Raw genomic sequence first — 25,473 nt, forward strand, 5'->3', positions numbered from 1 at the left:
TGTGTTCGTGCCAATATCGGGTGAAGGGACGGGAAAATACAGTGAATGGTGGAGGTGAATGAGTGAGAGAGTGAGTGAGTGGATTCCAGGTCAGATGAGCGAGCGAGTGAGTAACGAGTGCTCGAGTGAGGGGGCCCCCGATGAGTGAGTGAGTTCAAGGTGAAGGGTGAGGGAGGACCTTGCCAGCCAGAGGTGAGACACTGCCGAATTTACCTGAAGAAAAGACAAGCGACAGGTGAGACACTGTGCGTCCAGGGGTCTCCCCCCCTTCTTTGGGCTGTCTCGGGACGCATCTGGCTGCGATGCCCCTGAAGCTAAGCGACCGACGCGGACGAGGCTCCGGGCGGGGTGCTCACTCACACTGCTTTGGACTACCTACGGATAGGTGGGCTGCACCTGTATGCATTCTCTCCCCTTCCTGGGGCTCTGCAGGTCGGTTCGGGAGGATTACGGCAACCCACCGGCCAAAAATAACACGGCGATGGCCTCAGCTCAGTGGTGATTTAGTAAGCACTGTACGTACCGTATTCGTATTTTGTACCTTTAATCGCAGTGGAAGGGGCAGATAATCACTTACAGAAGTCACAGTTGCTACATCAACTAAGGTAAGTAATTGTTAAATTTTCATTTCTTTCTTCTCCATCAGTTTAGCTCTTCAATTTCCATCTTCCATTCTTTCCTCTTTTGGTCCTCATTTCCACATCTCAATAAGCTTCCGAATAGAGTAACACACGGCACAAGCGACATGAAGATTGCCCACTGAAACTTTCCGCCTCGTATTCTGCTTCACACCTTGGCTTACCTTATTGCTGCTAGCTGCACGATTTACAGTTGCCGCTACGCTTGGCTGAGTCCTGCCATTGCGACTTCCACACAGACAACGCCGTCTCATCGACGCGTCTCTGCGAGCTTAATTCCCTATCATGTAGACTAATGCAGTTAATGGAGGTGCGTGAGCGTCCGGATATGGTGCCATCCAAGGCGTCTAGAACATGTCCCCCAAAACTCTCGCGGCTTTGTGCTCGGTAAAACTCGCTCAACGTTGGCTGCCATTGAATGCTGTTAGTGACAGACTAGTGAACAGTCACGACTCACAACCCTCACCCATGTCGGTTCTGCCGACTAAGACTGGCTCACGGAGGGACCGCCAGGGGATCGGTGCTCATCTGTCCCAAACCATCTCTCACACGCCAGCCGCAGGGAATTGATGAACCGCTTACGTGCTGCTGGCTTCTGTCACGGGATCACTGCCACCTAGCAACCGTGGCTGTGGAGGAGGAGACAGGCCCATTCAGCCACTCTTCCTCCGACGTCCTCAGAACTTTGTGGGTGGAAACGGAGTATACTAAGCATAGATTCGCTTGATGCTAGCCGACGTCCCCCTCCAACACGATGACTGTTGCGAGAGCAAGTGACCATCTGTAGAAAGTGCCCGGCTTCGATGGGATATGGACTTTGACCTCTTCCTATTCCACAATGGTGCAGAAACGAGAAACGACCCGAGCAGAACAATACCTCACGTCAAGGCGCCAATACCACCTCGTATAGTACCGCTCAAAGCTTCATCATGGCCGCCGGACCAATGCCAAAACGGCATCTCTCATCTAACGACAAAGAGGAAATGCCCATAGCGATGACTCGAGGAACGTACCAACGACCCTCAGAGGCCCGTTGAAACGCGCGCGTCTGGCGTCAAGCCCACGTCGCAAGAAGCCTAGATCGCCCGTCTGAACCACTCGACTCAAGGTCTGCGTATGATCCACGCGTTGCCGAACGGCAAAATGATTCGATGCCTAGCCAGCCGGCCGAGTTGAGCTCGGAGGGCAGAAGGACGGGACGGCTGCGACAGTCAGCAGCGCCTATGCGTCGGGGCCTTTGCCGACTGACTAGTCGACAGGAAACAGGCCCTTCTATGCACAGAAGAAGAAGAAGAAGAGAAGAAGGAAGATCATCTGGCCGACCATCCTCAGGGTCTGGATGCAACGCCCGTGCCATGTCTGACCGGCAGATGCGACGGTCTTGAGATTGGCTCTGAACTCTAAAGAGAACCGACGGGAGGGTCCAGTATCAGAAGTCTCGTGCTGGGCCACTGCTGGCGACCTCGTCTGATGTATGCCTCAACCCCTAAGTGGGGATAAAGTCTACTTGATACAGGCACAGCTGAAAGACGCTCGGGAGCAACTCCCGAGCCACGATAGGGCAGAGTGAAACCGCTTCTTCCTCTTTTCTGGGGGAAAATCATTGTTTTGGCTGCTACGGTAACCTCTTCCCGTGTAGGAAAATGAGTCCATCGTCGTTTAGTTCTCATATCAAAGCTCAAGAGCACGACCATCCAGAGAAACAGGTCGTTTGGTTCCGGAAACAAACAACCTTCATGAGCTGTAATCCGCCTTCAAAGCGGCAATGGCTTCGGCACGCAGGGCCTCCCGCCTGCTTTGACTCTGGGGGTCAAAGTACGGCCTCTCCCCGAGACTCACGGCACGAGACCCTTGTCTCTCCCCGAGGTCATCCACGATGTAGTCCGGCGTCGCGGCGTGGTAGGCCGAGCGGTTGTCCCAGATGGCGACGTCGTTGGGGTTCTGCCAGCGGTGCCGCACCTGCAGGTCGTGGTTCTCAATGATGAGCTGCACGAACCAGTCGAGGAAGTGCTTCGACTCCTCGTCCGACAGGCCGTTGATCTTTTGGACGTGGAGGCCGACGGCGAAGACGCTCTTCCAGCCCGTCACCGGATTCGTGCGGATGACCGGGTGAATGGCCTCCAGGAGCTCGCCCACGTTTTCGGGCGCGCCGCGCGGTTCGGAGTAGAGTTTGAAGCCGTTCTTCTCTGCGGTTGCGTTGAAGCCCGGTTGGGCGTACGTGGCTGTCATGCCGTCGAAGAACTTTTGGAGCGGCTTCGATATCCGGTCGTATACCTCATAGCCCGAGGCCCAGAGCGTGTCTATGTTTGGTCAGTACAAGTGTACACCAAAGTTGGCGGCGAAAGCCCCAAAGTGCTCACCTCCTCCCGTCTTGGGCAGCTGGGTCAGACGAAGAAGCGCATAGTCGCTCGGCACGGGCTCAAACGTGATATCGGAATGCCACTGTGACCTCTGCGTCTGCTTCTTGGTGTAGTTTAGGAAGCGGTGGATGCCCAGCCTCTTGGCCTGCGCCGACGAGATGACGCTGATCTCATCATCATTGGTGTCGCCGTGACCGGCATTGTTGACGGGGTGAATGTGGAGCTTCGAAGTCGAGGGCTTCCCGGATAGCTCACCGAGACGTTGGACGAGTTCCTTTTGGAGGTCGTTGTCGATGTTGTCCTGCTTGCGGAAGAATACGACACCGCGCTGCGAGACTGTGGTACTTGTGTCAGTACTGGAGACGAGTATGTCGGTGAAGGCCCGGCTCACTGGTGATTGCTAGGTCACGAAGGAGTTCATCAGAGTTGGGCGCACGCAGCAGCTCCTTGAGATCGAGAGTCGGGTACTCGCGGCCAATGACGGGCGTCACTTCGAAATGCTCAAACTGGTCGAGAACCCCCGTCGTCTTGAGGGGTTCCTTGTGGCCTGTCCGTACTTCTGGCAGCTCCTCATCCAGGGGCGGAAAGTCGTCTGCGTATACTGCCTCCTTGACTTGTTCCTTCGATGGCGGGTCTTTCTCCTTGAGGTCCTCGACCTGCTTGGCGGCAGCTGTCTCTGTTGCGGATGGTGCCATTTCTGAATGTCTTCTGACGCTCAATACGACAGTTCAAAGAAGGAAGTTTGTTTACTACAACTTCGACACTTTGACACTTTCTATCGCGGGGTCGAAGAGGGGTCTTGGGCATGTCTTATACGCCCTTCCGATATCGATCACCACACCACCACCGCGCGGGCCGTGGAAAAGGCGAAAGTTTGCGCGACATCACACCATATGCAACTCGGATTCTCTAATTGGGTTGACGGTATGCATGCGGGGGTCAGCAGGATTCGAGCGCAAAGACGGGACGACCACCGATAGAAACGGGCAAATGGCGGGTCGCCGGAGCTCGGCGGCACATGTCGAGGCCGAATCGGAGCCGTGTGTTGGCCTCCCCTCGTCCGGTGTACCCAATTCTCTTTACCGTTTGGGGTAGCTTTCTGTCTTGGCTTCGGTGTCGATGGGCGGGGTAGACCAATAGGATCTGGGCGACGTTTACATTTGGAGCGACATGGTTTGCGGAGATGGGATGAGTTGGAGGTTGCATTGTCTGTGGCTGAATAAATCGGAGCCGTTGTGGTATTCATCGCGAGGCTTGGTTCAAGAGGACCTTCAGATGAAGCTTGTTCCAAAGATAATGTGCCATGCGCGATGTTATGGCAGCTTCATTTGGAATTTGTCAGGTGAGAGAGAAAGGGTTGGCTTGACTACAGGAGGGTTTAGACGATCAGGGGATGGTAGAGGGAGGACTAAGGTCATATTGCAAAGGACGTTGAATTCATTGAGCCTAATCAGGCACTCTATCAAATATGACACCAGTTGCGCAACCACATCGTCATCGAGCTGAAATGATGATTCGAAATTGAGTAGCGCAAGCACGATATCTTATAGAGGTTGATGTAGCGCCCGGTATTGTCTTACATCGGCTCGGTCTTGGGCGTGGGCACCGTTCCTCACAGCCGGGTATTTCAGTCGGTCCAGGGTGGGCAGGCATGTCATCAAATTCCATTAATTCGACGGTGATAGCAGCCTTATCATGGAAGAAACCAACCCTTTTATGACATTAAATGATGACAAGCTAATCACCGAAGGCGGGTTTACATTTACGATGACGGAGACGGGGAGAGACTAAGCGTCGATCCACGACTGCCCGCCGACGTCATCGACCTGTCACCGATGTCATTGCTCTTAAGCTCTTGAGCTCTTTGCGAAAGACTACTTTGCGACGCTGAACTTCACTGTGAATAACTACAATCACAAAATTCAGATTTACTTGGACACTCATTGCACTTCTAGTATTGTAAATCTTACCTTGGCCGAAGAATCAACTCACCCCAGACCGAAGCCAAAATGTCATCCTCAGCACCACCACAACCCCAAACATCAGAAGCGTACAAGGCGCCCTCGAACCCAACAACACGCAACCCCGCCGAAAACGCAGCAGCACACGATGCCTCCGACCGCGAGACTGCCGCGCGCGACGCAGCGCTAGGCCGCACACCCTTCCCGCAATCCCAGTCCCGCTCCGTCGACGAGGCGACGCCGAGTTCGCTGGGCGCGGGCGTACACTCCTCCGGCCCCGCGGACGAGACGGAGCGGCGGAATACCGCGTATGTGTCTGAGGGCGGCAGCAGCAGAGAGCTGGAGAATCCCAACGTCGAGGCTGAGCAGATGGCGACGCTTGCGGAGGGCAAGGTTGCTGACGCGGTGGAGAGGAAGAGTGGTACGCAAAAGGTGCCGGGGCAGGAGATTGTTAATGAGGAGTTTGGGAGTGGGATTGAGGAGTGAGTATGCCCCTCGTTAGTCATGGGTGGTGAGACACGTGAGCCAAGTCACAGATTATTAACTTATTGAAAAGGAAGAAGAAGGAGCAGCAAGAAGCGAGAGATGCGATCAAGAAGGCAAGGAGCGAGGGAGTGGATGTTGATGGTGGTATTGGGAGATCGTGAAAGCTTATGTGATGCTACGATGAAGAAAGCATCACCTACTTGCCGTTTAGACAACTCGTCTTTTTCTTACATGATTGTTTAAAAACCAAATTTGTCGCATGTCATTCACCAAGCAGCTGTGAAGATATCTCAAACAAAAAAGCAAAAGAGTTATTCTCCCCTTCCAGAATCGAACTAGAGACCTTTCGATGACAATGTAACCATTACAGTCGAACGTGATGAACCAACTACACCAAGGGGAGGATCGGAGCTAATGCTCCGCTCGGTGTTGTAATTTGGAGTGGCTAGCAGACCTAAGTGGCTTTAGTTCCAGAGCGGGGTCCGCCCCACACCAAAGTCAATTCGAGTTGTGAGATGTCATCACTTGTTTTTTCAGCAATCAAAAGACTCTTCTCCTCTCTTCAGTATTTGAAACCGATTTGATAAAAGAACAGAGCTTGCAGCTTCGGAGTTGTTGCCATGGACTGTCCGAAGAGAGTACTTCAACAGTGCCATAAGTACAGGGTTGCTCAGACACGTTCAAGCGGAGGCACCATCACTCTTGTAGCAAAGCATCTCTCTCAAGTAGTTGTCTCTACTCTCTGCCATGTTCTTAATCACTCGAGAAACTTCAGAGGAACCTGTGGGGGTTCAAGTGGAATCAGCGATTGTCTCCTTTCTCTCTTACTAATACCATGGCTTACGTCTCCGCCCACATGCATGCGGCTGTGTCTGGCGGGGTTCTCAAACCCGCTTGCGAGCATCGTGAGCATCCCACAGCGGCATCAAATGTCGCACCCAATACCGGGCGTTTAGCTCAGTGGTAGAGCGCCCGCTTTGCATTCACCTAGTGTCTGCGGGAGGCCCAGGGTTCAATCCCCTGATCGTCCACATCACCTTCATCATAACTCGTGGTGATCATTCTTTTGCTTTTTTGATGTGGTTGTATTTCGATTTCACTGTGAAATGTCAGGTAACTCTGTGCTGGCAGCGGGGTTATCCCTGTTTTCTCCGTCCAAACTCAAGAGTCAAAAGTCTCGTGCAACCATCCCAACACATCCTCTCCAAACACAACTGGCTTCTCAAGAAGAGCCCAATGGCCGCCTTCCCTCGTGATACTCTTGACATCCGGCAGTACGCCAGCAGCGATGCTCTGCTGAAGTAACTCAGGCCTGCATACATAGTCCTGCTCCCCGCCCCAATAGAGCACCGGCACCCGAACCGTCTTCACCTCCTCGCTCAGCATCCTCTCCGACTTGTCCTGAATCCCGGAGCCCGTCACGGTGTAGACGCATCTTGGCGCAGCAAACCCGCCGTCTCTGCCGTAACGCTCCATGAAATCGGCTCTATGCTCTGGTGTAGCGAATGGTAGCGTCGGCTGCGTGCGACCTCGGGTGACGAACACGCGCATCTTGCCGGGCGAGCACCAATTCTCGATCCACGTTTGCGGGTCGCCGAACGTGACGCTATATACAGACTCGAGGTTCTGATTCATGAGGTCGACCGAGTCCTCGGCGAGGAAAAAGTGCCAGTACTCAAAGATGCCGACACCAAATACTTTTCTCGTCATGTCGTTGACTGTTTCCAGATCAAAGTGGCCAGTGGGCGGCATGTAAGGGACGTTCAACGTGACGAGACCGCAGATGCGATCGGGGTGAAAGTTGTAGAGCCGCTGAGCGATGAGGCAGCCCCAGTCATGGCCGAGGGAGATGACTTTGGTTAAGCCCTCGGCGTCGAGAATCTCGACAGCGTCGGCTGCAAGACGGTGCCATGCGTAGTCTTCTGGGTCGGTGGGCTTCGAGGTATCACCGAAGCCGAGGTTGTCTAGTGCCACGACGCCGTAGCCATTTGGGATGAGGTAGTTGTTGATGAGGCCCGCCCAGAGACGCGCCGTGTCAGGCCAGCCGTGGAAGAGGAGGAGGGTAGGCTTGGAGTTGCGAGCGGGCGCGGTGTAGTAAGTGTAGGTGAAGCCGCGAGAGACGTCGAGCGTATTTTTGGCCAGCGTCGAAAGGTCCAGAGCTGCCATTTCGGAAATGAAAATGGGGCCTCTAAGGTCTAGCTTGACCCAGTGAGGTCGCCATCAAAAACGAAATGAAGATGTTATATATGGGGAGCTTCTTCAGGGTATAGCTAGCCCACGCAAACCTCCATCACCCAGTCCCTATGGGCCAAATGCCAAAGCTTCACTCTTGGTGTGGTGCCACTGGGCGGCCTACTGATCCAAGCCAAGGGCATAAATCTCACGCCGAGGGCGTCGCGTTGCCGTTGAAACGAACTGTAAGCACTATCAACCTTCAAATCCAGTGGGATTTGAAGCTGTTCTGTCAGACAACTCCATACTTGCATCGGACTGCAGCATTGCTGGCTCGATTGAAGCCCTCGTGAGCTGACAGCCTACGAGCGGGGCATGTTACGCTGGGTCTGTGGCCGGTGACTCAGCCGGCAGACTGAAATGAGATTGAACCAAACGTTCTGGCATGTTGAGCGTAGCCCTATGTCTCAATGCGGAAATCAAGAATTTGTAAAGTCTTTCTCTCTCGGAGTCATCTTGGACGAGGACAATTATTCGTATACAGTCTAACATGAGTCTTGCGGCGGTATGCTCACCACTACTGTCTGTGCCCTAACAAACCAATAGCAAGTTTGCACATTTCAAGATAATGAGATCATATCTTTGTGTGGACCCATTCAATGTGGTCTCTCAAGATGAATGATGGTGAGAGTGAGATGAGATGAGAGCAACGGGTGATAAGGTAAGCCCAAATGACGATGGGCCCGGGCGCGATGCTCGCACACAAGTGACCCCGCATCACTGACGCCGGGTTCCACAACTTTAGTCACAACAACACTCGGCGCCGCCTCCAACTGCGGGACGGACATCATTGGTTTCCCCATCACACGCCGGCGACATGACGAATTGGAAGTCCGGAGCTTGCTTTATGCTGGCCGCGGGCCGGGCCGTTGCTGCCGGACTTGGTCTGCAGCATCTTGCGGGCCACGAGGCTTGGAACGCGCTGCAATCGGCTGCCCGGGCGGAGTCAGAGTCTCAGGTGGAAATTGCCTCGGCTGCTTTTGCGGAGCAGTACCCCGAGTACAACCTCTCTGTTCCTATTGACCACTTTCACAACGACTCGCGGTACGAGCCGCACTCGGACGAGTATTTTGACCTGCGCTACTGGTTCGATGCGAAGCACTACCGCAAGGGAGGCCCTGTCATCATCCTCGCGGCCGGAGAGACGGACGCCAAGGAGCGTCTACCGTTCCTCGACCACGGTATCCTTTCCATCCTTGCCAAGGCCACCGGTGGCGTCGGTGTCGTTCTTGAACATCGCTACTATGGCAAGAGTTTCCCTGTGCCCGACCTCAGCACCAAGAACCTCCGCTTCTTGAGCACCGATCAGGCCCTCGCCGATACGGCCTACTTCGCGAAGCACATCAGCTTCCCTGGTCACGAGGACTTGAACCTTACCGCGCCTGGCACGCCCTACCTTGCTTATGGTGGCTCGTACGCTGGAGCCTTTGCGGCCTTCCTGAGAAAGCTCTATCCCGAGGTCTTCTGGGGAGGCATCTCCTCGTCGGGTGTCACGGCAGCTATCATCGACTACTGGGAGTATTACGAAGGTGCCAGGCTCTTCTCGCCAGGTGACTGCGCCGAGACCACCCAGAAGCTTACTGAGGTTGTCGACAAGATCTTGCTTGGAAAGTCTGACTCTGATAAGAGCCAGCTCAAGGACCTCTTCGGTCTGGGCCCTCTTAAAGATGATGATTTCGCCAGCACCTTGTCGTACGGCATTTCGGGACTGCAGTCAACCAACTGGGACCCTGCCCAGGACACCACCGCTTTTGGAACGTACTGCGCTACTGTCAGCTCAGACAGTGTTCTCTTCGGCAGCACCCGTCATTTGAAGTCGTCGGTGGACGAGTTGCTGTCCGCCAGTGGCTCAGACGCCAAGCTGACGAATCGCATGCTCAACTATGTCGGTTATGTCAAGGACTACGTCAAAAAGGGCTGCAAAAGCGGAGACTTGGTCAAGTGCTTCTCGGGCCGCAACAGTGAAGAACATCAAAACACCTCCATTCGCCAAGGTCCTGGCCGCAGCTGGATCTACCAGGTCTGCACAGAGTGAGTGTTCCAAAGTCAGCTAGTTTGATCAACCTCTAACAGTTCTCGTAGATGGGGTTACTTCCAGACTGGATCGGGTGTGCCCGACGATGAGCTTCCCCTTATCTCGCGCCTCATCGACGTCGATTACAGCTCCATCTACTGCCGCGAAGCGTTCAACATCACTGAGCCACCCAACGTGGACGCCATCAACAAGCACGGCGGCTTCAACTTTAGCTACCCGCGCGTGGCGATCGTCGATGGCGAAGCTGATCCTTGGAGAGCTGCCACGCCCCACAAAATTGGCTTGAACCGAAAGTCCACGACCAGCGAACCCTTCCTTCTCATTGATTTGGGTGTTCATCACTGGGATGAAAACGGATTGAAGCCGGAGGATGTTACGCCGGATTTCCCGCCTGCGTCCATCAAGAACGTTCAGGCTCAGGAGGTCGAGTTTGTCAAGGCTTGGATGAAGGAGTGGGAGGAGGCGCAGAGCAAGGACAGCGCCAAAGGAGGTATGTTTCCTATCAGTCATGTATCGTTCGGTAAGCTGACGAGAGCGAAAGAAGTGTCCGAGGAGCTTTAGTAGAAGTCACTGTGTGAGGACTTGAGATGGCAGCGCCCGTCAAATCATCATTACGTTCATGCTTCCATTGCCTTTGGCTGGAAAATTTAGTTACTAGAAAAGTTTTATATTGAATGAAACTAGAAGTATAGTCAATACACGACTACTCAATCGAATGGCTGCGCATCATTCGACCCTCGACAACGGGTCAGAGTCGTCTGCGTGGTTTGTAAAAACCTTCAACGAATGTGGTAAGATAATCGCAGTATGTGCTCCAAAACCAAACATGTATCTCCACCGAAGCCTTCCAAAGTTCCACACAGGGCCAACATCAACTACTGAGTCTGTGCTTTGATCATATCGGCGGCCTTTCATCCCTGTTAGCAGTACTTCATGAACCCTGAATCATCAGAACATACCTTTTCAGCAACAGCGTAAACAGTCATGGACGTGGTCGCACCAACAGTCGTAGGCATCATCGAAGCATCAATAACTCTCAACTTCTTCACACCATATACCAGCAGATTCTCATCCAGCACTCCGCCCCACTCGCGCGGCATCTTGGCAGTGGTTCCGACAGGATGATACACGGACGGGATTATCTGTCCCTTGGCCCAGGTCACAAGCTGCGCATCGGACGATACGCCCGTGCCAGGCGACGTCTCGCGCGCCTGATACTGCGCGAGGTCGCCGGTAGTCATGTACCTCCGCATAAACTTGATAATCTCCGCCATAACGTCCAAGTCGATGGCGTTAGTTGCGGCGCGGTAGTCGACAACCATTTCGCTCTCGGGCTGCGCCGTGTTAAGGAGGATGTTGCCGCGCGACAGGCAGTGCAGGTTCTGCACGGAGCCACCGGGACCGTACATCATCATCTCGGAGAAGACAACGTTCTTGGAGCGCATGAGCCTGCCCCAGACTTTCTGCTGCTGCTTGTAGCCCTCGACTTGCTCGGCTGTGTAGGTCGAGGGCAGGTGGGATTTGGGGTCTTGAGCTTCAAATGCCTTGGCCAGGGTCTCGAATCTGTCAGGGCTGACGACGGGCAGGCCGATCATGGAGGCGAGGGAGGGCGGACCGCCGCCGCCCCAGCCACCGCCGCCTGAGTTGGGTGGCTGAATGCCCCATTGATAGGATATGCTTGGGATATAGCTGTGATCCTGGAAGTTCGATCCGACGCCGGGCAAGTCAACCTTGACAGCGATGCGCGCCTGCTCGAGGTGTGCGCGTGGCCCGATGCCGCTGAGCATGAGCACCTGCGGCGTGTGTGCGGAGCCGGCGGCCAGGATGACTTCGCGACGGGCTTTGATCTGCACAGGAGCGGCTCCCGTGTTATTGCGAGAAACGAATTGCACTCCTGTAGCTGTGTCACCGTCAAAGAGAATGCGGTTGACCTTGGCACCGACGATCATCTCGTAATTTGCGCGGTTGAGGCCGTCCCAGTGGCCGGTGCGAGCGTAGGATCGCTGGAATTGGATGGGGTCTTGGGACATTGGGTACCAGTAGAGGCCGGCCTCGCCCGCGCCGCTGTCGACGGGGATGGTCATGCCGGGCATCTTTGCCATGGCGTTATAAAGGATCTCTGAGGGTTATAGTCAGAGCTGGATGACTGCCGTGAAGGGGCACAGATGGATTGGAACCTACTGAGTACAGACTGAAGAGGACCCTTGCCAAAAGCAGCGTAGATCTTTGACGTTGTGCCCCAGTACTTGGTGTCGTAGGTGATGTTGTACTCTCGAGCTTGGGCTGCGTCAGGAGGAGCGAGGGTGATGCCCTAGGATCTTTCAGTCTCGTATATGTACATGTTCTTGTCTGAAAGCTCAAACCTTCTTGAAGTACGGAAGCAGATTATCCCAGTCCCAGGTAGACCCAGGGCCACCAAGTTCTTTCCAGGCATTGTACTCATCTTTGGTTCCTCTCAGGAATACCTGGCCGTTGACGGAAGAGCTTCCACCGACGACGCATCCAATACCCACATCGAAGCTTCGGCCGTTGAGGTTAGGACACGGCTTGGACGTGATGTTGAACATGCGACGTGGGTTCATGCCAGTCTGGCTGTCGTAGTAGCCATATTCGACTACGAGAACGGTGTCTTCTCCACATTAGGTTGAAGCTTTGTGCAGTGGATGACAAGGTGGGAACTCACATTTGCCGTCCTCTGTGAGTCGATCGCCGACTGTCAGGCCAGACGTGCCACCACCGACAATGACATAGTCGTATTCCGTGGCGAGCTGCTCCGCTCGGGTGAGTATTTGGACATGTTCGGGATGCTGGGTTGGCCACGCTGATGAGAGATGCGCGGCAACGCTCAGGCAGTACAATGTGAAGCTTCTGATGGAAGGCATTCTTTAGCCTCTGAGAAGGAAGAGAAATGTCCAAGAAGGGGGTTGACATAGGCATGGAGACAGAAGACAGAGAACCGGGAAAGATGGGCATTTTATCAGTTCAATACTTGAGTTGCGTTGTGAAAACTTCATCATCTCAAGAGAGTGATCCACGCTATACAACATGAAGTCCCGGATACAATCCCGCTGGAGATATTGAGCTACCAAACCTGCTTGGGCGTGAATCGCACCATTCCGGACGAATCGCCTTTCTTGGTTCCATCACTGTCTCATACGAGCCAGGAGTGCCACGATTATCCCATTGGCTCTATCTACGTGGTTCCTTAAGCTTATAATAGGCTCAAGGGAGGTAAGTGAGCAACATGCGGGGAGCGAATCGGCAGTGCGTGCCAGAGTCGTATGAGCCGCAGCCTCTAATATACAAAGTGCGGGGACAAGCTCTGAAGAGGGACATAATAGGTGCCGCTCAACCTCAATCGGGTATATAGACTTGCCACGTTGCAGCCAAGAGCCGGATTCTATCGACAACTTCGTATTGTTCCTGATTGAATTCGGTTGCCAAGGCCGGATCAAAGCAGAACCTGGAGTCATGAGTTACCGGACTGGTCTCATTTTGCCTGGAGCGAGGTGTCGGCTAAAGGAACAGAGTCTTGCAGTCGAGAAGCAATATCATTAGATGCGTGACTTGGTACTTTCACGAGGCAGGAGAGACAGGCATGATACTCCATGATTTCAGAGACTCTTAGCAGGACTCAGTTTCGAGCAGCGTTCTCAAGCATCTCGAACAGAATTGAGAATGGGCCAGGAACAACGCCTTTCACTCAAACATGATGATCTTGGAATTCAACTAAGAAATTTGATTATAGAGCCAGCGAAGAAGGCATCTGTGAGATTCTCCTCGGGGTGATGCAAGTGCTTCAAGTGTATAGGTACAAGATCAGCCGGGGTTTCTCCATAAATCATTCTTAAATATTGAAGTTCATTGAAAACACCATTCCCCTCCCGATTACTAAAGCTAGCCCCAAACCTATACTATTTCTGCTGCAGTGAATTTATGACCGCATTTATCAGGGGAATGGAAGAGTACGCCGTGGAAATGGCTTGGATGTCGCTTGACGACATCAAAAAGCACTCGTGCGCCTTTTGCCTCATCTTTGTCGGAGCGATGGGGGACCCTCATGTAATTCTTGAAGGTCCGACTCCCAATTGCGTGTCTTAACTTGCCGAAAAAGTCCCGGACGAATTGCTTCCACTCGGGTTGTCGTGGTAAGTTGTCCGGTGGAAGCCAGAACTCATCAGACACCAGTTCGGACTGAATATCGCGCCACTGGGGAGGAGTTCCAGGCGCGAAACGGAGAAGGTGTCTCATCTGGTAGTGACACCACTCTGAATGCCAGAAGGGAACTTGGCACTCTGGGGCGGCGATTTGTCGGATAGTCTTGAGGTTTGAAAGTGTTGCTTTGTTGGTCCACATCCAGAAACATGTGTTTGTGACATGCTGCGGGCGTCGCGCTACGAAAGGCTTCGTGTCGACGACGATGTTCTGGATGTTTTGCATCCAGCCGATGCTTTCTGTGACACATGTGCGGAAGCGCACCTTGACGTGGACAAAATCGATGTCCCAGTTGATGGTAACATTCCCTCCCATTTTTGATGCCAAATCTTTTGGTGGAGGGATCGCAATCCAGGGACCTTCTTCGCCCTCCTCAGGCTCGTCCTTGACGAATGCTGAAAACCAGAATGGCGACCTGACGCTTTGAGCAACGGATCTCGACAAAGAATCGATATTGGTGTCGACGGAGTCGTAGTAACCATCCGAGTACTCTGCATCCTGCCTGGACAGAGTCCAAAATACTGTACGGTGTGTTGCTTTCTCCGTTTCCTCGTTTTCTTTGTCGAATGGGTTTGAGCCGTTGCTTGATGGCCGGATGAGTGAATTAGTGGAACCACGGCCCTCCACGTTGTCTAACTCATCATCTACTTGGTCGAATTCTAGCTCGTCGAATGGATTATCGATGGCTCTATCCCTGATAGCCCCATTCTCGACCGTCCCATTCTCTGCGGTTCCATCCTCAGCTTCTCCATTCTCAGCAGCTTCATCCTCTGAAGATTCCTCTTCGGAACTATACTCATCGGATAGATACTCGTCATATGGTTGCCCCTTGAGAGCATTGGTATGTAGGGCGTCGGATTGCGGAGTGCTTCTTTTTGAAGAATTGCCCACCGGGGTCATCTTCTTGGAGGCATCCTCTTCGGCCGTTTCCTCTTCGCAAGGTTCTTCGCCGGGCGTTGTCTCATCGCAAGATTCCAGAACCCAGTTGTAGTCCTTGCCTTCTATCTTATCGTCTTTTGGATGAAGCTCTGCGATGTAGTATCTGGGTTCCAAGTAAAACTCGCGCCAAATCCTGGACTTGATCTTGTCGGGCAACTCCGCGAATTGGTGGAAAGTCGAATCTGGAATGGGCACAAGTTTGTATAATTGTGGTTTCTTTTGAAGTATTCTCACGAGTCTGACGCGTTTGGACTTGATCTTTATGGGAACCTCCGCGAACCTGTGATGATTCGGATCTGGAGGCGGACCTGGAAGGGGCATGAGCTCGTATGTGTCGTGATGCTCATCGCCTTTCCGGTAGGGAAGGACGCATTTCGCCGGTTTCTTCAAGTCTCCGTTGCGCATTTTTCTGAAGGGGAGCGGCGGAGTGGGAGTAGCTTAGTTGGAAATCGTGTATGAATGGAGCATTGCAGGAACGCGCACAGCTGCACGTATCGTAGGGTAGAAACGACGTTGAATGCTAGCTGCATTCAACGGTGCGATTTTCGAGGCAGAATGTAAAGGCGTTGAAAGATTGGTTTTTTGTTATCCCTACCAGCCGCAAGGGGCATGGGTATTGGTTCTCGCTACCCTTCTGGTCCTTGAACGGAAGGTTTTACCAGCTAGGCTACATGTTTTTCTAAGGTTTTCAATGCGTGGCTTTTTGACTTAATAAGACATCAGGGTTGTGTCCAATCTACATGTACTCACGAAGTCAATAATCGTCGGAATGACAAATTTGCTGTCCAGGAAAGGGAATAAATGAACTGGACGAGCCGTTGATATTATCACCCAACGACATGCGAAATCTGTATTTAGTAAGTTTTGATCAGTTTAACCTATTGCATATATGAACAGGATCTGCTTGAAAAACTACGACATAAATCTTCATATCCTTCTTCTTGAATGCTTAGGATTGACGCCTAAGTACCACACTAATAACATCGAGAAGAGATAAACAAACCCGAGCATGAGGCTGCACACTCGAGCCAGATGAAACAACAATCAGGTCAGAAGAGGACCATATTTAACGCCTCATAAGTGCCATTTTAGGACATAACCCCGTCTTGACCGAGGCTTCAGAATTGGGTATTGTACACCAACATCCATGAAATGAATTCACCAAAGAAAAGTGCATCATGACCTAGATCTCCTCCTTGGAACTTGAAACCTGCAGGTTCATCAGGTCATGCCGTCGTCTGAAGATATATCCCCAGACTCTGAAGATGAGTCACCCGGTATAGATGGCTCTTCAGATGTAGACGATTCTCCGGAAATAGACGATTCCTCTGTCGTCGACGAATCCATGTCCTCGTCATCATAGAATCCCCCTTCGACGTCATCCCACTGCGTTGGAGAGTAGTCTTCCACCTTGAAGCCTTTCAATCTGAACAGTTCATTGTTTTCCAACATTGTGATGACGCCTTTGAACCGTGTGCAAGACGGGTTGAAATCAAGGATTCCTTTCTTGAACTCCATGACACTGTCCTCCGCGTCATTCCAGCCCTTTGCGCAGAAGTAAAGCCGCCGAGCGCCACTGTGTGGAAACCATGGATTTGGCTTGCGCAGTTTTGGCAGTCGCCAGTTCTGCCTTGGCTCCTGAACGTAGTTTGGTCTTTCCACGGCTTTGAGAGCCTCCCGAATGACCTCGCCCGTGTCGCCTTTGGAAAAATTCTTGAACAGAGACAAGCTCTTCCACATAGTATCGAGGCCGTCTACCGTTTCGAACCCCACTGACTGCGTCACATGCCTTGACTGGACAATCGCCATCCGATCGTAGGAGAAAGAGAGGATCGCGGTCCCTTCGAATTCGCCAAACCTCATATCCCCAACCAATAGGCCATCGTCCTCAACTGGGGAAGAGAACGGTCTGATGTTGAGTTCAAAAGCCGTCGGGTCTACAGATGCATACTCTTTTTCTATCATGACGCCCTGCACGAGGAAGTTGCCCAGGGCATCCTCGAGTCGCATCTGAGTTGCTTCCGGTTTAACTAAAAATTCCTTTCCGTCAACGTGGTAGTCGATTTCTGGTGGCGTGAGGTTTCTGAAGACGTATCTGTGATGCTTCTGCATCTCGGTCGCGATTATGTCGAAAGCGCCGTCAGCTATCGCCTTGTCGGATTTCTCTCTCAACGACTCCCTCGCTGAACGCACTGCGTCGTCGACAGCTAGATGGTCCCAGCCAAGAATGGCCCAGTAAGTGGAATCGTTTACATCAATCACTCTACATACAAGACCGTCGATCGCTTCGAGGCGGTCAATTAGAGGCCTAGTATCGCTAGGAAGGTTGCGAAGTAATATTGGCGCGGGAGTGGTGGTTCGATCGGAGAAGTAGCGCTGTGCGAAGATTTCAACATCGAATGCGATTTTGTCCTCCATGGCTGTGAATTCATCGAAGATCTCATCATGACTTTTCTGAATGTCCTCCATTTTTCTGAAAGCATCGTAGAAAGCGGCCACAGGTTTACTGAGAGTGTCGCACTAAGAATAAGGTATTCAGGTCAGATATCTATTCTCGGTTGCCGAAGGATTTGAACGACGCACCGCACCCATTTTGACCAACTCGGCCAAATCACGGCGCAGATTGCGCAGAGTCTTCATCTTCACATCGCCTAGTCGAAGGCCGTAGTATTGTGACTGCGCGACAAACCACTCCTTGTCCCGAAGGCACGCCTTATCAGCTTCAAAATCTCTCTGATCCCATACATCATCATAACCAGGATGGTCGGGGGACAAGATTTCGCGGAGGCGCTCGACTTCCATGCACCAATAGTCCCCAAACATCAGGAGGCCATTGTCCCAATCGTAGTCGAAGCCTAGATGACGCGCTTTAGCGACGGTTCTTTCCAGCTTCTGAAACTTTCTGTAAGACTGGGATGAAGAGGAGGCCATGTTGATATCGATTGAGGGCTCGTAAAGAGCCCAGTCGACAGTCGCACAAGACCGAGAATCGGTAAGTGAGTGTCGCGAATTAAGCCCAACGCGGTTTTCGAGAGTTCTATCGGTACGGGGTTTGGTCTCCACATTTACGCGAGCTGAACAGGTCTACCACGTGATGATTTGACAGGGGCTTTCAGAAGCGTTTCTCGACTTACTGACTTTCAGTACTTTTGCCTCGGCCGCCTTCCTTTCTAAACAATACCTACTGCTTATTGAGCCAAATGTTTTACGAGAGTTCTTCTAAACTTATCACCTATGGATTGATGATCAAACCTTGGGCTTCAGTCCCTTCTTTTTCCCTCGAAGCACCGTTGAAGAAGTCAAAGTGTCCGAAGTGCTCGAACAAGAGTACCTTGGCTATCCATGCACGACAGAAGCCGTTCCAAACTTCAGACGGCCCAATCCAGCTACTTTGGATGGAAAAGAAAAGCTATTAAGAACGGGTGTGAGTTTCATGATCATTGATTCAGCATAATAATAAGCCACACCTCAGGCGTTCGAGGTGAAAAGTGGCGATCAATGCAACATTCAAAGGGCCTTTTTCCGCTCCTCCAGTCGGTGCCGACCAGGATACAAGGTCGCAAAACTGGCCTTCCGACTCAACCAGCCCGCATCAGCGGATTTGGGATCACGGCTTGGTGGCAGAGTGGTCTAATGCGCAAGACTAGAAATCTTGTTCCTTCGGGAGCGTCTGTTCGAATCAGGCCCAAGTCGATTTTTGCCATTCCTAGCAATCAACTTGACTTGGATTTGCGAGAAGAAGTGATAGCAACCTTTAATTTTGCTCACACGTGCTCCGAAGCTCATACTTCAGTCATTTGGAGCTTACATTGCAGAAGGCAATGCCATGGAATCGGTTTCATTATTCATACAAAAAGCATCGCTGGAGAAAGATCTAAAGTTTCCATGACGGCCCAACAGAAGTAATCTCGTCATAAAGTAGTCTAGAAGTGGAGCTGTCAACGTTGCACGGCATTCGTACAGAGGCAGTAGTAACTCACGTTGTAAGGAAGTCGGCGTAGTCCTCGCCCGTAACTTGCGGCCGCAGGTACTTCGCCGCCAGCTCGAACTTGTTGTTCGCCGGCGCAGACTCGAGCAACTCCTTTGTGACCTCGTCGAGGACGTTGAGCATTGTTGTCTTGTCGAGTTTGGTGCCTTCGGCAGTGCTGACGCCGTGGTGCACCCAGTACCACAGTTGTGAGCGCGACACCTCGGCTGTTGCGGCGTCCTCCTGCAAGTCTGGTCAGTTATGTCCCAACAGGGGCAGAAAGCAGCAGTTGAAACGTACCATGAGATAGTTGATGGCACTGCAGCCCACACCGCGAAGCCAACCCTCCATGTACGCCAGAGTAATATGCAGATTCTTCCTCACACCCTCGTCGGTAATCTTTCCAGGAACAACAGAGTTGATCAAATCGTCCCGCGAGACCTTCACCTCGGGCCTCTTGAAGATCTGGTTCGCTGTAGGCATGTGCTCGTTGAAAATCTCCGACGCGATCGACGCCAGCGCCGGGTGCGCGACCCAGGTACCGTCGTGCCCGGCCTTGACCTCGCGCAGCTTATCGGCGCGCACGCTGTCCATGGCCTTGGCGTTCGCGGCCGGATCGTCCTTGCGCGGAATGAGGGCCGCCATGCCGCCCATTGCGTGGACGCCGCGGGCGTGGCATGTGCTGATGAGGAGCTTGACGTAGGCGTCCATGAAGGGGACGGTCATGCTGACGTCGGAGCGGTCGGGGAGAACGAAGCCGGGGCGGTTGCGGAAGCGCTTGACAAAGGTGAAGATGTAGTCCCATCTGCCGCAGTTGAGGCCTGAGCTGTGGTCTCTGAGCTCGTAGATGATCTTAGAGCATGTTAGTGAGAGGACTGATGCTTGAAATAATTGAGTCATACGAACCTCGTCCATTTCGAAAACAGCGCTGATGGTCTCGATCAACACGGTAGCGCGGATGGTGCCTCGTGAGATACCGATGTAGTCCTGCGACATATTGAACACGTCGTTCCATAACCTCGCCTCGAGATGCGATTCCATCTTGGGCAGGTAGAAATAGGGGCCGGCGCCGCGGGAAATCAACTCCTTGGCGTTGTGGAAAAAGTACAGTCCGAAATCAAAGAGGGCGCCGGACATGGGCTGTCCGTCGACGGTGAAATGCTTCTCGTCCAAGTGCCATCCACGCGTGCGAGCGATTAATGTCGGAAGAGTGCGATCAGTTCTGAGCTTGTACTCCTTTTCGCCGAGCTTGAAGTCGACTTGCCGGCGAATGGCGTCGTAGAGATTGGCCTGGCCCTGAATCATGTTGTCCCATGTCGGACCATTTGAGTCTAGTCGGTGTAAGTCGAAGCACAATTGACGGTCTCAGGGGCTTCCCATCTCACCTTCAAAATCAGCCATGTAGGCCCAAACATCAGAGTTGAGAGCGTTGACGACCATTTTCCTGTCCGTGGGTCCGGTAATTTCAACTCTGCGATCTACCAAACCAGGCGCTGGCTGGGCGCCTCTCCAGTTCTTATCATCGCGAACGTGCTTAGTCTCAGGGAGGAAATCTGGCAGGTGTCCGTTATCTGTGTCAATTTGACGTTGTTGACGGAGCTTGAGAAGGTGTTGGCGGGTCGGCTCGAAACTGCGGTGCAGAATTGCGAGAAAGTTGACGGCTTCCTTGGTGAGGATACGGCGAGAGGCCTCGTTGCCGGCGCCAAGGATGGAGACGCTGTCTAATGTTGATTGGACCATTGTGGATTTTCTATATGGATATTTGGATACAAATCTGTTCGGCGTTCAATGTCAACTTACAATACAGCTCTATCTTCATTCGCGATCTCGAAGAGGCTATCGCTAGATATTAAGTACTCTTCTCACGGTTAATGGCGCATCATTGGAAGCTCGGATCTATTCCGATGGTGTTCTAAATCATTGTGGAATTTGGTGAAGATTCTCGGCTCGGCACCCGAACCGGAGCTGGCCGTCATCCGATTGGCCCCACTCGCCCAGATCGTCCACCACGGTCGAACGGAGAAGTTACACTTCGGACACTGTCAATGCAGAGGCAGTTCATACGTCACTGGCGAGCGATAATTCCCGAGTTACTTGCGTTGATTGATAATGTTTCGATTCCATTTAACATTATTTGTAGCGACTATGAACCGTACCCTCCTGGTGCCATCATCTTTTCCAGCTCAGCCCAATCCAGCTGGTCAACTCCCGTTAAGGGGAGAGTAGGGTCGTTGAAACTATTGTAGATACCCTCCGCCGCTTCCAGCCCAAAGGCTTGTTCCAGATTCTCATCCAAGTTCAGACCGAACAGCGTGTCTGATCCGTAGGTATCGGCCGGTCCCCCAAACATTTCTCCCTCCCAAGACGGCACAGACGAGCTAGGTGTTGGCGTAGTCAAAGGCATCTGGGCCGGTGAAGGTCCCGACTGCTCCGGTAGTCCGGCTCCGGGTGTGTTCCCCACCTGGGGTACCCCATGGGACGCCCCGGAATCTCCCATCTGCACGTCATGGTCCTTATCGAACGCTACCACATTGGCCCACACGTGTGCAGAGAACTGCCGAACATCCTTAAGACGCTGCGCTGCCGCCTGGTTTCCTGCAGAGGACAGGTACTCTAAGAAATCAATGGCCTGAAAGAGTTCCTGCGGTGGCGGCTTTTGACTGTCCTGCTTGTGTGCGAAGCCGCGCATGATCAGGACGAAGGCGGCTGAAAAGGCAGCATCCAGATCGAAGAACGCAAAGGGCGCTTCCTTTTGTTAATAATTCATTCTTCAAATTTGCCACCCCGGGAGAATTAAGCCCTTACCAATTTCTTCTTGCCTTTGCATGGCCATGAGAATGCGGATAATTCTCAGAGCCGACTCGTTGCACAGAAGGCACAGTTGAGAGATTGCCGAGGTCACAGCTTGCTTCTGTGTTTTCTGAACCTTGTCTTTGACCTTTTGGAGCAGAATTGGTCTGATGCAGAGAATGATGGACTAATTTGGGTCGTGTCAGCACCCGTTTGCCTCGATAAAGCCAAAAGATTTGCCCATTGAGCGACGGCAGTTGGTGCTTACCTGGAATAACCTCAAATATAGTGATGCACCAGCTCTGGTGACCTCAAACTGCTTGTTGCTAAAGTCAATGGCAAGATCTGCCGGGATAGATCCGCCAATGTCGTGTAGTGATTGAAGCAAGTTTCTCATCTTCCTGACAAGATCGGCTTGCGATAGTGCGCCTCGACTATATAATGCTATTGATCACGATGATCAGCTGCGGGCCACAAGAGTGACAACCAAAACAGACATGTTACAAAGTCGACTTACATGACATGATCTCTCCCGTTGTCCGGGCAATCTTGACGTTTACATTGAGGGGCTCTGGAGAATCGAAACCTGGAGAGGGGCCAGGAAGATCGAACGAAAGGTGCCTATCATCAACGGAAGCTGGGCGCCCGAGGCCCGCCGAAATACGCCTAGTTGGGAATAATTGATTAGCTTGGAACTCTTGATGGATAAAGGTGGTTGACTTACTGATCCAGCATGTAGACAGTCCACCACACCCGCATTCTGTGTGCTCTCTCTGATGGTAGGCACTTTTGCTCTGAAAATGGCAAGTTGCAGCCCAGAGTCAGGGCAAGTCTAACTGTTGTTCCCACCTATAGCTTGTTGGTATTTCATCTAATCCAGCATGAAAGAATCGGGACTTACGAAAAAGTATGCATCATTCTTCCGGTCGTTCCACTGCAGATATGTCGTTGCCAGACACAGAATCTCAAGCCCAACAATGCCGTACTCGCTGATGCTGTGGAGCGGCGGTAGCCTCCTCATTGCCTCAGCAAACCAGAACGCCCCCGGGGGTCCTCGAACCTCGCGCGGATCCTCCTCCATCAACTTGCCCATGGCCATGACCAGAAGGTACAGTGTGAACCATGGCGTGTCCATCTGTCGAGCTCGAGAGGCTTGACTGTTGAAAAGTAGCGTCATGTTGTCTGTGAATGTCCGCTGATCTAAGAAGTGTTGTGTGACTCCCATGTAAGAGTTGAAGAGGTTTAGGAGTCGATTAGACTCGGCCTCTTTGGGGAAGGCTTGATGAGGGATGCCCTTGATCAACTCATTTGTTGAAGTCCATTCAGGGGTAAATGGCAGGTCACGCAGATCTTCATTCTCGAGGTGTTCCGGAGCATCCTTCTCCGGAGAGTCTGGGTCTTTGCCATTATTCTCGTGGAAGAGACTCCGCAACCGTTGCTCGAAGAGCGGGCCGGGAGCACGTTCTATGGATGCTGCTCCTTCCGCGTCAGTTTTGGTTCAGGATCCAATTGCAGTCTGGATGGGATATACGCACCATAACTTGGAGGTGGTACTTCACCGGTAGGCTCAAAGGGTGCAATGCCTGGTGGACTCGGATTTGATGCCCCTGTTGAGACCCCCCTGGCGGGTGGCGAAGGTTGTGCTCGTGGTTGTTTGGCGAGTTCTGCTTGATATTAGTCCGGGTTCTTCCCACCGCAAGTAATTGCCTGCAAATGCCTGGAAGGGATCAGCCGTAGTAACTAACCCTTTATTTGGTCCTCATATCGGGTCAACGTAGCTCTCAATTCCGAGACGTATCTGTTCACCGGCTTAGCAAGTTGGAGAAGTCCGACCTCGGAGCAGACTCACGCCTCTGAATATCTCTTTCTCCCATCACCGAATTCACAGTCCAGGTTGTTTCGTGCACAATTCCTGCAAGGCTGCTCTCCCGAACACTTGACCTTGCGCCTACGGCATGTGTTGCATCTAAGCCGGCAGTCAGCATGGCAAACACGTCACAGCGGTGGAGTTTGGTGGGGGTGAATGAAGGGCGGGCGAATTGAGGGTGGTGGTGACTGACGCGTTCGCGGACCGTGCTTTGGCGGCAGCTTGCTGAGGCATCGCGCCTTCTTCCTCGACCTCGTCTTTGATGCGTCTTTTCCTCTTCCGGCTCGAAGAAGAGGCTCCTGACACCTTGTGAGACTGCTGCCCGTTCCGTTCACCGGTAAGTTTGCAAAGTCTTCATGTGATGGAGGTCGCTGCGGCAATTGGGAGTGTGGGGCTGATAAGAGCCGAACTTGCCTTGGATGAGGGGTCTGGGGTCGGCGATAACGACCCCCGGTAGCTGCTACTCGACATCTTACTATGCGTTGTGATAACCCGGTTACTGCAAGTCATGTACGTATGCCACTTGATGCAGCAAAAGAGTATACGATCGCGAGCTGGAGAATGATGCGATGATCTTGTCAAGAATCTTCAATAACGAGCTGTATTATTGGTGCAGTATCCCAATGATATTGTAGACTGAAAGAAATGTTTGGAGCAACTGGCTTGTCAAAAAGAAAGATCCGCGGCGTAACATGGCACAGAGGCGGCAAGACTGTCTTAATCACAACATTCGCCCTTCGGCAGCCATCCGATCCGCTTGTAGCCAGGACCCACCATCGGCTTCCAGCTCCGAACATCGCTGATAAGACGCACTAGCCAATAGGCTGGAAGAGATCTCGAACAAAAAGTCTTGTGCTCGAAAGGACACTCAACCTGAGAGTCTCTACACTAGTTTTTTTGCGACGCGGGGTGCCCTTTTTATAGATGGAACAGATCAAGGGTAGAGAAGCCGAAATGATTGAACGTCGGTTCCCTTCCGAGAGACAGACTACCGGTCTTGGCCGATGTCCGACACTGTCTTGTGGGGATAGTCGGAGATCTCCTTTACCAAACTTATCATGGCAGTGATCCAACTGTCAAATAAAAAATAAAGCACAATATTCTCCCTTGTATGGCGCAAATTCCCGGCTGTCATTTACTCTATGCGGTCTACATGGCAAGCGGCTGCTGTGTATAGATTCTGCTCCCTCTACTTTGCTCGGCCTATTCGAGGCATTTGGCCAGGGCATAGGTATCTTTAGTGTTGCCTTCGCTTATCATAGAGCACCTGCCCCCTAAGTGGAAACCAACCATGAGGAACGCAAGTAGAATATACAGTCTTGTGGTCGTAGATTGGAAAGGTATTCTGCACTCCACGTGCCGATTACTAGTGCTGAGGTAGGTGTAGCAAATTTCACTGCAAGCTTTGAGGATTGCCATTTCAAGTCAATCACATCTATTACTTGCAGGCCATGATGATACAGCCTGAGTTCTTCGTCGGCGTTTTGTAGTCGCAGCTACATGCATGCACATAAGAGAGCTACATAACGTGAGTCCAAAATTCGTGATATCAACTTGAGTTGGAGATACGAGCCCAGTAGTGACATTGCCTGCCGCATTCAATTTCACTGAGTCGCTTGTGCAAAGTCTCAGGTCCAATAACAAGGATAAACGCTGCATAGCCTCCAGCGATACTGCTGTTAAGCAACAAAACGACTCGTAAGCATCGAAGTTACGCACTCATCAATCTTTATCCAGTTCAGGCTGACCTCAAAAGCCATTAAGGCCGGCAAACACTGCATTGATATTCTGAGTGAACTTCGGGATTTTCTCCAGCCCCGTATCAAAGCCATTGTTGTATCATAAAATACCACGGGGCGCAATCTCTTGCCCTGAAATCTGGCAGAGATCTGAAAGCGCTCTTGTACTGTACACCACCCAAGCCATCACGTCTTACTGAGACTAAGATACTTATTATACGGGGACACATTCACTCGACTGTCT

At 52.2% G+C, this 25,473-nt stretch overlaps 9 protein-coding genes across 9 annotated transcripts; 2 read left to right on the forward strand and 7 right to left on the reverse strand.

Moving 5' to 3' along the window:
* Positions 1-1,863: 1,863 nt before the first annotated feature.
* Positions 1,864-4,366, reverse strand: HER10_EVM0013354 (TfdA family Taurine catabolism dioxygenase TauD). Its single transcript, XM_035482716.1, has 3 exons — positions 3,390-4,366; positions 2,999-3,334; positions 1,864-2,938 (listed from the first exon to the last, which is right to left on the reverse strand). Exons 1-3 carry the CDS (start codon positions 3,691-3,693, stop codon positions 2,373-2,375), a joined length of 1,206 nt encoding a protein of 401 aa, XP_035333611.1. The 5' UTR covers positions 3,694-4,366; the 3' UTR covers positions 1,864-2,372.
* Positions 4,367-4,700: 334 nt separating this feature from the next.
* HER10_EVM0002860 (uncharacterized protein) lies at positions 4,701-5,705 on the forward strand. The gene is made up of 2 exons (XM_035472554.1): positions 4,701-5,441; positions 5,516-5,705. Exons 1-2 carry the CDS (start codon positions 5,008-5,010, stop codon positions 5,604-5,606), a joined length of 525 nt encoding a protein of 174 aa, XP_035332331.1. The 5' UTR covers positions 4,701-5,007; the 3' UTR covers positions 5,607-5,705.
* Positions 5,706-6,527: 822 nt separating this feature from the next.
* On the reverse strand, positions 6,528-7,974 carry HER10_EVM0009651 (uncharacterized protein). Its single transcript, XM_035479133.1, has one exon. It carries the CDS (start codon positions 7,609-7,611, stop codon positions 6,607-6,609), a length of 1,005 nt encoding a protein of 334 aa, XP_035333139.1. The 5' UTR covers positions 7,612-7,974; the 3' UTR covers positions 6,528-6,606.
* Positions 7,975-8,433: 459 nt separating this feature from the next.
* HER10_EVM0011993 (serine carboxypeptidase S28) lies at positions 8,434-10,433 on the forward strand. The gene is made up of 3 exons (XM_035481398.1): positions 8,434-9,708; positions 9,760-10,202; positions 10,254-10,433. Exons 1-3 carry the CDS (start codon positions 8,495-8,497, stop codon positions 10,271-10,273), a joined length of 1,677 nt encoding a protein of 558 aa, XP_035333449.1. The 5' UTR covers positions 8,434-8,494; the 3' UTR covers positions 10,274-10,433.
* A 154-nt stretch (positions 10,434-10,587) lies between these two features.
* Positions 10,588-12,594, reverse strand: HER10_EVM0012872 (glucose oxidase; the record flags this gene model as incomplete). The annotated part of the gene is made up of 5 exons (XM_035482252.1): positions 10,588-10,620; positions 10,672-11,831; positions 11,894-12,023; positions 12,076-12,341; positions 12,396-12,594. The coding sequence occupies 5 exons, from the start codon at positions 12,592-12,594 to the stop codon at positions 10,588-10,590; spliced, it is 1,788 nt and encodes a 595-aa protein (XP_035333561.1).
* Positions 12,595-13,621: 1,027 nt separating this feature from the next.
* Positions 13,622-15,271, reverse strand: HER10_EVM0011241 (uncharacterized protein; the record flags this gene model as incomplete). The annotated part of the gene is made up of 2 exons (XM_035480678.1): positions 13,622-15,048; positions 15,175-15,271. The coding sequence occupies 2 exons, from the start codon at positions 15,269-15,271 to the stop codon at positions 13,622-13,624; spliced, it is 1,524 nt and encodes a 507-aa protein (XP_035333362.1).
* Positions 15,272-16,087: 816 nt separating this feature from the next.
* On the reverse strand, positions 16,088-17,797 carry HER10_EVM0000648 (uncharacterized protein; the record flags this gene model as incomplete). Its single annotated transcript, XM_035470420.1, has 2 exons — positions 16,088-17,386; positions 17,450-17,797. The coding sequence occupies 2 exons, from the start codon at positions 17,795-17,797 to the stop codon at positions 16,088-16,090; spliced, it is 1,647 nt and encodes a 548-aa protein (XP_035332068.1).
* An 841-nt stretch (positions 17,798-18,638) lies between these two features.
* On the reverse strand, positions 18,639-20,700 carry HER10_EVM0002817 (fungal specific transcription factor). Its single transcript, XM_035472511.1, has 5 exons — positions 20,219-20,700; positions 19,740-20,164; positions 19,134-19,685; positions 18,847-19,076; positions 18,639-18,789 (listed from the first exon to the last, which is right to left on the reverse strand). The coding sequence occupies exons 1-5, from the start codon at positions 20,571-20,573 to the stop codon at positions 18,741-18,743; spliced, it is 1,611 nt and encodes a 536-aa protein (XP_035332326.1). The 5' UTR covers positions 20,574-20,700; the 3' UTR covers positions 18,639-18,740.
* Positions 20,701-20,972: 272 nt separating this feature from the next.
* On the reverse strand, positions 20,973-24,142 carry HER10_EVM0001676 (putative fungal specific transcription factor domain-containing protein). The gene is made up of 10 exons (XM_035471416.1): positions 23,684-24,142; positions 23,473-23,589; positions 23,369-23,421; positions 23,159-23,287; positions 22,525-23,096; positions 22,348-22,472; positions 22,141-22,289; positions 21,892-22,067; positions 21,639-21,810; positions 20,973-21,578 (listed from the first exon to the last, which is right to left on the reverse strand). Exons 1-10 carry the CDS (start codon positions 23,722-23,724, stop codon positions 20,977-20,979), a joined length of 2,136 nt encoding a protein of 711 aa, XP_035332195.1. The 5' UTR covers positions 23,725-24,142; the 3' UTR covers positions 20,973-20,976.
* Between the last annotated feature and the right edge of the window lie 1,331 nt (positions 24,143-25,473).

The sequence above is a fragment of the Colletotrichum scovillei genome (genome assembly GCF_011075155.1).
Source record: "Colletotrichum scovillei strain TJNH1 chromosome Unknown Contig00006, whole genome shotgun sequence".
NCBI lineage: Eukaryota > Fungi > Ascomycota > Sordariomycetes > Glomerellales > Glomerellaceae > Colletotrichum > Colletotrichum scovillei.

What these genes read in the sequence shown, in the direction of transcription:
- HER10_EVM0001676 (XM_035471416.1), bottom strand. Translation starts at nt 23,724, where the DNA reads ATGCCTCAGCAAGCTGCCGCCAAAGCACGGTCCGCGAACGC. An exon ending in AAAGCACGGTCCGCGAACGC is followed by an intron (nt 23,590 to 23,683) that starts GTCAGTCACCAC and finishes CTGCCGGCTTAG; the next exon opens with ATGCAACACATGCCGTAGGC. An exon ending in AGAATGATGCATACTTTTTC is followed by an intron (nt 22,473 to 22,524) that starts GTAAGTCCCGAT and finishes AACAAGCTATAG; the next exon opens with GTGGGAACAACAGTTAGACT.
- HER10_EVM0011993 (XM_035481398.1), top strand. Translation starts at nt 8,495, where the DNA reads ATGACGAATTGGAAGTCCGGAGCTTGCTTTATGCTGGCCGCGGGCCGG. An exon ending in ATCTACCAGGTCTGCACAGA is followed by an intron (nt 9,709 to 9,759) that starts GTGAGTGTTCCA and finishes CAGTTCTCGTAG; the next exon opens with ATGGGGTTACTTCCAGACTG. An exon ending in CAAGGACAGCGCCAAAGGAG is followed by an intron (nt 10,203 to 10,253) that starts GTATGTTTCCTA and finishes CGAGAGCGAAAG; the next exon opens with AAGTGTCCGAGGAGCTTTAG.
- HER10_EVM0002860 (XM_035472554.1), top strand. Translation starts at nt 5,008, where the DNA reads ATGTCATCCTCAGCACCACCACAACCCCAAACATCAGAAGCGTACAAG. An exon ending in TTTGGGAGTGGGATTGAGGA is followed by an intron (nt 5,442 to 5,515) that starts GTGAGTATGCCC and finishes CTTATTGAAAAG; the next exon opens with GAAGAAGAAGGAGCAGCAAG.
- HER10_EVM0013354 (XM_035482716.1), bottom strand. Translation starts at nt 3,693, where the DNA reads ATGGCACCATCCGCAACAGAGACAGCTGCCGCCAAGCAGGTCGAGGAC. An exon ending in TCGTGACCTAGCAATCACCA is followed by an intron (nt 3,335 to 3,389) that starts GTGAGCCGGGCC and finishes CAAGTACCACAG; the next exon opens with TCTCGCAGCGCGGTGTCGTA. An exon ending in GCTGCCCAAGACGGGAGGAG is followed by an intron (nt 2,939 to 2,998) that starts GTGAGCACTTTG and finishes GACCAAACATAG; the next exon opens with ACACGCTCTGGGCCTCGGGC.
- HER10_EVM0002817 (XM_035472511.1), bottom strand. Translation starts at nt 20,573, where the DNA reads ATGGTCCAATCAACATTAGACAGCGTCTCCATCCTTGGCGCCGGCAAC. An exon ending in CTACATGGCTGATTTTGAAG is followed by an intron (nt 20,165 to 20,218) that starts GTGAGATGGGAA and finishes TACACCGACTAG; the next exon opens with ACTCAAATGGTCCGACATGG. An exon ending in GTGCCATCAACTATCTCATG is followed by an intron (nt 19,077 to 19,133) that starts GTACGTTTCAAC and finishes CCAGACTTGCAG; the next exon opens with GAGGACGCCGCAACAGCCGA.
- HER10_EVM0009651 (XM_035479133.1), bottom strand. Translation starts at nt 7,611, where the DNA reads ATGGCAGCTCTGGACCTTTCGACGCTGGCCAAAAATACGCTCGACGTC.